This window comes from Chenopodium album, chromosome 4 (assembly GCF_948465745.1).
Source record: "Chenopodium album chromosome 4, dcCheAlbu1.1, whole genome shotgun sequence".
NCBI classification, from domain to species: domain Eukaryota; kingdom Viridiplantae; phylum Streptophyta; class Magnoliopsida; order Caryophyllales; family Amaranthaceae; genus Chenopodium; species Chenopodium album.
In genome coordinates, this window is record NC_137837.1 from 2,403,710 (window position 1) to 2,410,822 (window position 7,113).

General features: G+C 37.2%; 2 protein-coding genes and 1 non-coding gene across 3 annotated transcripts; 1 reads left to right on the plus strand and 2 right to left on the minus strand.

The window, feature by feature from the left end:
* The first annotated feature begins 44 nt into the window (after positions 1–44).
* On the plus strand, positions 45–2,684 carry LOC145628501 (hydroxyproline O-arabinosyltransferase NOD3-like). The gene is made up of 8 exons (XM_081680812.1): positions 45–634; positions 990–1,057; positions 1,194–1,389; positions 1,490–1,587; positions 1,710–1,779; positions 1,878–1,949; positions 2,168–2,281; positions 2,440–2,684. Exons 1-8 carry the CDS (start codon positions 218–220, stop codon positions 2,500–2,502), a joined length of 1,098 nt encoding a protein of 365 aa, XP_081536938.1. The 5' UTR covers positions 45–217; the 3' UTR covers positions 2,503–2,684.
* Positions 2,685–2,692: 8 nt separating this feature from the next.
* On the minus strand, positions 2,693–5,959 carry LOC145628500 (non-specific phospholipase C2-like). Its single transcript, XM_081680811.1, has 4 exons — positions 5,275–5,959; positions 4,312–4,815; positions 3,306–3,482; positions 2,693–3,193 (listed from the first exon to the last, which is right to left on the minus strand). Exons 1-4 carry the CDS (start codon positions 5,879–5,881, stop codon positions 2,880–2,882), a joined length of 1,602 nt encoding a protein of 533 aa, XP_081536937.1. The 5' UTR covers positions 5,882–5,959; the 3' UTR covers positions 2,693–2,879.
* Positions 3,585–3,671, minus strand: TRNAY-GUA (transfer RNA tyrosine (anticodon GUA)). The gene is given in 2 exon segments: positions 3,585–3,620; positions 3,635–3,671. It is a non-coding gene; the product is annotated as a tRNA-Tyr (tRNA).
* Positions 5,960–7,113: the final 1,154 nt, after the last annotated feature.

Genomic DNA, 7,113 nt, shown 5'->3' on the forward strand with positions numbered 1-7,113 from the left:
ATATAATCAATAATTTCTTGCAACAACTTATCTTGTCTGCTTTATATTATGAACTACTTGTATAATACAAACAATTTCATTTGTTAAGCTTCATATTTTTTATCCAACCTCCTCTTCTACAATTCTGTAATTGTAATTTGGTTTACATTCATTTTTCTTGTAAAATCTTTCTAAAGTTTCAATATTTTTTCATGTGATAAACCATACTTGTACAAAAATGAATAGGAGAACTAGAATGAGCAGGGGAGCTATGTTTTTGTTTGTGGGACTAGCTATTGGGTTTTGTATAGCCTTGTGTAACTTCTCTACTCTATTGTTGATAAGAAGTCAACCAAGAGTGTTAAGTAGTTACGGGCCGGATCGACGTGTTGAACCGGTTATCAACATGCCCACGGACCCGGATCAGGGCGTGGGCTTAAACCGGCTGAAGTTTCATGTAGCAGTAACAGCTACAGATTCACTCTATAGCAAATGGCAGTGCAGGATAATGTACTATTGGTACAAGAGAGTTAAAGATTTGCCCGGGTCCGATATGGGTGGGTTTACCCGGGTTTTGCATTCGGGTCAACCCGATAGTTTGATGGAGGAGATCCCTTCCTTTGTGGTGGATCCTCTTCCTGAGGGTGTAGATCAGGTGAGTACCATTGTGATAAATTAATTAATCTTTGAGGTATGAAGTATGATTAATAGACTCAAAATAGTAATCTCTTCTAATTTTCCTCCTATAATCAAATAATAAAGCCATCCTCTCTGTCTTTCCAAATACAAAAAAGTACTGGCACTTAGTTGGTGGACCCGGGTGTACAGTGCTCATGGTGCATCCAGTCAAAATAACAACACTTGCTCTTGTTTTGAGTTATACGAAAGATGAAAATATGAAATGTATATTCTTTTGAATTAGTATATGTATTTTGGGTTCAAACTTTATTGACCAAAAATTCTCAAAAATTAATAAAGGCTTGTTCTAAATTTGATAACATTTTGTATAGGGATACATTGTGTTAAACAGACCATGGGCTTTTGTTCAATGGTTGGAAAAGGCAACAATCGAGGAAGAGTAAGTGATTTCCTTGCTTTCTTTCAAAAAAAAAAAAAGTGATTTCCTTGCTTAATTCCTTTTATGAAGAAGTATTTATTTTGTAACAAGCTAAGTGACATTATCAAACAAAATTACGCATAAAATCTTGATGTAGATATATTTTGATGGGTGAACCAGACCATCTATTTGTGAAACCCTTGCCTAATTTGGCACAAGGAAAAAACCCGGCAGCATATCCGTTTTTCTACATCAAACCCGAAGAAAACGAGAACATCATTCGGAAGTTTTACCCGGTAGGATCCATATCGAATGTGGATCCTATTGGAAGCTCACCAGTTATAATAGCAAAGGTACAAGTAAATAAGAAAGCAATGAAGTTTTGTCCTAGTTACCTCATTTATTTTTTTATGTTCTCCTAGACTAATAATGGTACACTCTACAACTTGTTAGTCATTACTAAAAGAAATCGCGCCTACTTGGATGAATATATCTTTGCGAATAAAAAGTGATCCAGAGGCGGATAGTACCTTTGATTGGGTGCAAGAAATGTGAGTTCAAATTTTACAATCTACTTTTGGATTCAGTCGTCACATTATTAGTTCAAATAATATTATAGATGTACGTGACTATATTTGTCTTGAGTTTAAGGTCGAAATGTGCTTGTGTGAAGGTATGCATATGCCATAGCTTCAGCATTACATGGGGTGAAGCACAATCTTCATGAACATCTCATGTTGCAGGTACTAAAATTATGGCTATATTTGCATAATTTGTATTTTAGCAATGTGTATATTTACTTTGATAATATTATTGTTAACTCCTCTGTATTTAATTTCAGCCTCCAAGGGACTGGAATATTGGAAATAGTTACATCATACACTATACTTATGGTTGTGATTATAACAAGAAGGTACATATTAACCATTGTTTCTCATCATCCATTATACTTATGGTTGTGATTAAGACAAGCCAATACTATTGGCATATACCGCCTTTTCATTCTCTAGGAACCAACTGCTAGTACATCCTTAACTATAATCAGAATGAACCATGCTAGAAAATCAGTGCAATTTTCGTTGTAACAAAGCATCTAGCTATTTCTTTGGTCTGATAGTCACAACTATGCAGGGAGAGCTTACTTATGGACAGATCACTGATTGGCATTTCGACAAGAGATCGTTTCAAGACGGTCCTCCACCTAAGAATCTTACACTGCCTCCTCCTGGAGCTCCTGAGACTGTGGTAAGCCTCTATTTAATTACATGAGTTTGTCTGTCAAGTCTAAACAATGCTGCAAATTTACATTATTAGTCATAATCGATTGCGTTGCTTCATTGAGCTTCTTTAAGTAACTCGAAATCACATTTGAGTATTGTGGATGGCTGCTACTCTTGCTGCAGGTAAGATTAATAAATATGGTGAACGAAGCCACAGCCAATATACCTGGTTGGGAAAATCTGTAATTACATTATAACACATTCTCTGAGGATAATATACATTCATGGAAATTCTTATATAAAGCATAGAACTACTATTGAGATTTTGTTAAGGAGAAAAGTTACATATGAAGTGTAGCAGTGGTGCAGCAGATATATGAACAGAGAAGATAAAAAAACGCGATACAGAAGTGACAGTCAGACAGTCCATTCGCGGTGCATAATTGCATCTTATAGAAATGTGTATGGGTTCTGAAATTTGTGATCAGTGTTAATTATATTTCCCATATTTCTGATAATGTTACACTCCATATTACAACAAAACTAACTACCTGAAACTTTGGTACATTTTTCGGATTAGATGATCTAATCTACCTATACTGATACACTGACTATATAGGGCCTTAAGGGTGTTGTTGAGTGTCAGATTTTAAAGGTCTTGAAGTGAGAGAAGGCCTCATTTTGACAATCTGTTCTTCATGAACTCCTAACTTCTTGGCAAGTCTTGCTGCCTCGAAGAATCGCTTCACTGCATCCTCCATGTACTCCTTCCCTTGCTTCACTGTCATTCCTTTAGCTATACTCTCAGGGTAACTTGACAGTATGTCGTCGCCTTTCATCACTGCTGCAAGATGCATCAGCTCTTGCTGAAACTCACTCAGCTGCCTTTTTTCATCTGCCTCCCCCTGCCTCATCCTCACCGGCATTGGCAGTTGCACTATGAACACATACACGAACATAAATATTTATATGAACAACGAGTTTTCAAGAAATACACGAAGACATACATTATGTTACACTGGTGTAGTTTAAGAAAAGTTTGAACTAACCAGGACAATCTGTTCTAGGTTGAGTTCGGGTTTGTACAATGCCCTCAAAGGTGCCAGCCCAAGCATCTCTTTTAGTTAGGAAAGGGCTAGACAGGTTGAAGAGTTTTTTGACAGTAGCTGCAATCGACGAGTGCTCGTACTCTGATGTTGGATATGGTCCTTTAGCCTTATGAACAACTGCAAAAATGTGTCAAATATGAACAAGTTGAGCATTCTATAAACACTTGTGCAATAATAAGAAATTAATTTTCCAACCAAAAATGGAATAATAAAAAAAATTCCGACCTGCCGGATTCGAACCAGCGACCTAAGGATGTCTATTTGAACAACTACAGTCCTCCGCTCTACCAACTGAGCTAAGGTCGGATATTAGTTCTAAACTCTATGTTTACCAAACCATCATATATATATAATCATCAATTAATCAATGTTTAAATTGTTTAGAAATTTTATTTTTTGGTAAATAACTATATTACTTTTAAACTAAAATTCATTCATTAATGCACGAAAAATCGTACAAAATCTACAAAAGATATGCAAATCAAACATCATTTGTATCTTGTAAATGGAGAAAACATGGATGTGGTAGGAAGTCAATTTACCTAACTCTTTCAAAAGGTTTACCTTCTAATGTGGAAACTCTTTGAAGTATTGTACAACATAGGTCAACAAACTATTCAATTACAACTTTTTGTTAAAAATAATAATTATTTGGCCATCTATGTTTTTTAGGTTTCTAGCTAATTCTATCTTCAACTTTAGTGGGATTTCATTATTTCAATTATAACGTTTTGCATTTCTAGCTAATTAAATAAATCTCCAATATCATCAAAATTTTACTTTGGACTCCACTTGGCCACAATGAAACCAATAATGCAATTACAAAATCCAGCTCTCAACCCATTTAGTCAAAAGCATTATCTAGATACTTTCTCTCATCAATTTCTCCAAAGTCAAATAAAAGTTGATTAAATTAAAATAAACACGGGGTTGATTGTATACTTACCAGTGCCCTTCTCGATCCAAGGTGAAACTGCTATAGTAGGGACCCGAACTCCCAACCTATCAAACTTAAATAAGAAAGGCTCTGGCCCCACAATACCATCCGGGCTAGGGACCCCACTAACCGGGGTAGGGACATGATCGTAAAACCCACCATGCTCGTCGTATGTGATTAAGAGGAGGGTTTCATTCCATTGTGGACTAGCCCTTAGGGTTTCATACACCTCCTTTACGAACAATTGACCATTGTACACGTCGTGTGATGGGTGATCGTCGTTGGCTGGGTTAGCCTTAGTGTCCGTGTATCGTTGTTCCACGACTACGTAGCTCGGGAGCTTCCCTTCTTTAGCATGTCTTTTGAAAAACGTACCATAGGGTAAAAATTTTGTGACATACTTAAGTTTTCTTAGATTGCGGTAGAACAATGTGGCTGGAATATTTTGGTAGTAAATTCCAAAAGATTTTCCTTCACTATCCAAGTTCTCAAATATAGTCCTTTGAGGGTACCCTGTTTAACAAATATAATCAAGTGACGTGTTACTCATTAATCATTATCGTTATGCAATAAATCAATACTTGCAACACGTACTCCTTCCGTTGCACAATGTTTTTACACTAGTAATTTTAAATGTTTTCGCATCAACTACTAAACAAGTGCCCAAGTTCTCTAAGAAATAAAATTTCTAACTTTGTGCACACACAAACGATGCAAGATTAATGTTATAATTCTAACACGAGTTAAAATAGGCGGACTCAAATTTAACAATTATGGATAAATAATTTTTCGAAGTAATTGTTTATAAAATACGGAGTAATGAATATGTGGAGAGCAAAAGCTCAAGTAACTAGAAAAATTTCAGTTATAATTAACATATCGATAACAGTGAAAAAAGAAACACGCCAACTAAAAAAGAACGACAAGAGGTATACGTAGTAAAAAAAATTAATACTTCGTACTAGGAGTTACCTTTAGCGAGTAAGGCCGGGATATTACTAGTAGCCCCAGCTGAAGTAGCCGAGTGAATAAAAAGCCGGTTCGGTTGGGTTGAGGTCGGAGCGGAAGCAAACCACCGGTCGAACACGGCAAATTCTTGAACCAAAGCTTGATAAACCGGAACCATTTCCGGTCTATACCCATTCATAACATGTGTAGCCATTTCCATACTCTTATTAATAGAATACGCTTGTTGAGCGAACCCATTCATAGGGGCCGGTTCAGACCCGGTTTGGTCCGACCCAAAAATCTGTTCCCTCATTGCTTGAAATGAGTGACCCGGGTCCGGGTCAACCACATAATGGGCCGTGTCATTGTAATAAATAATTGGAGAACCCGGTTCAGTGAGTGAAACCCGGTTTGACTCGGACCCGTTTACGCCGTCGATTTTCGGGTTGAGTTTTTTCATCCAACCCAACATGTGGTCGAAGGACCGGTTTTCCATAACTAAAATAACAACGGTTTTGATAGGTGAACCGTGGATTAAAAGAATGTGGTTATTTTGGAGGATAATAAATAGGATAAATAGAAATGAATGAATGAAATATGGGATACTCTTATTTTTGTTGTTAAACTTCATTGTTGCACAACTTTTTTTTTGGTTGAGTTATGAAAATGGAGAGAGAAAATGGAGTAATAGGAAAGTTTGATAGGCAAATATTGGCTTTCTTCTCTAATCATGATGCATTGGTGCCTTTATTATTTATACACTTTTTTTTGGTGTTTATCTATTTGTCCATTTTCGACTTTTTCTGTTTTGAACTACTAAGCTTAAAATTATGGTTACTTGTTTTCAATTATTTTCTTCAATACAAGAAAAGTTAGTACAAAGTGCTTGGTAGTTGTTTATAACCTCGCTTTTGGAGAACTTTGAAGTTTGATTTCGAACTTTATTTTAAAAATAGGAAAAATACACTTTAATAATCCCAACTATTGTCAATTTACCTACAACAATCCCAACTAAAGTATATTTTTTAACAATGCTAACTATGCACCCAGTTTTCCTCCAGCAGTCCCAAAAATCGGTTACCTGCTGAAAGGGTAATTTTTTGTTTTTTAAATGCCACATGTCATCACATGATTGGCTTAATTTTAAAAAATTTAAAAAAAAACAAAAGAAAAAAAAATCGAATCAACTTCAAAAAAAAAAAAGAAAAAAAAAAGAAATCGAATCAACCAACCCAGCCAGGCAGCCACCCCCTCCTCCCTTCACCCACCGTGAAACTCTAAGACAACCCTCAAAACCACCAGCCACCGGCCGACTACCTCCCTAACCCCTCTAAAATGGTCGGCCGGCCCTCCCAACCCCCCAAGAACACACATTCGAACCATCTCATCCCCTAAACCATTCTCCTCCCTTCGCTCCCCTTTCGTCGGAAAAAAAAAAAAAAAAAAAAAAAAAAAAAAAAAACAATCAATGTCGTTCCTCCTCCCTTCCTACACCCTCGAAAGTCGAAACCGCCTAGGGGGGCGAATTCGGGGGTTGGGGAAGGGAGGACGGTCGTTTTTTTATGGAGGGAAGGTTGTTTTCAAGGGTCGATTTCAGTGGTTCGGGAATGAGAGTTTTTAGAGGTCGAATTCGGTGGTTTGGGGTGGGAATGGGCCGGCGACGGTGATTTTTGTGGTTGGGAAGGGCCGGCCGGCCATTTTCGAGGGTCGAGTGAGATGGTCGACCATTTCCCGACGGGCTGGGGGTTGCCCCTAGTGTTTCGTGGTGGCGTAAGGGAGGGGTGGTGGCTGTGAGGATTTTTTGTTTTTATTATTTTTATTTTTTAATTTAGACCAATCACGTGCTGACACGGGTATTGGTTA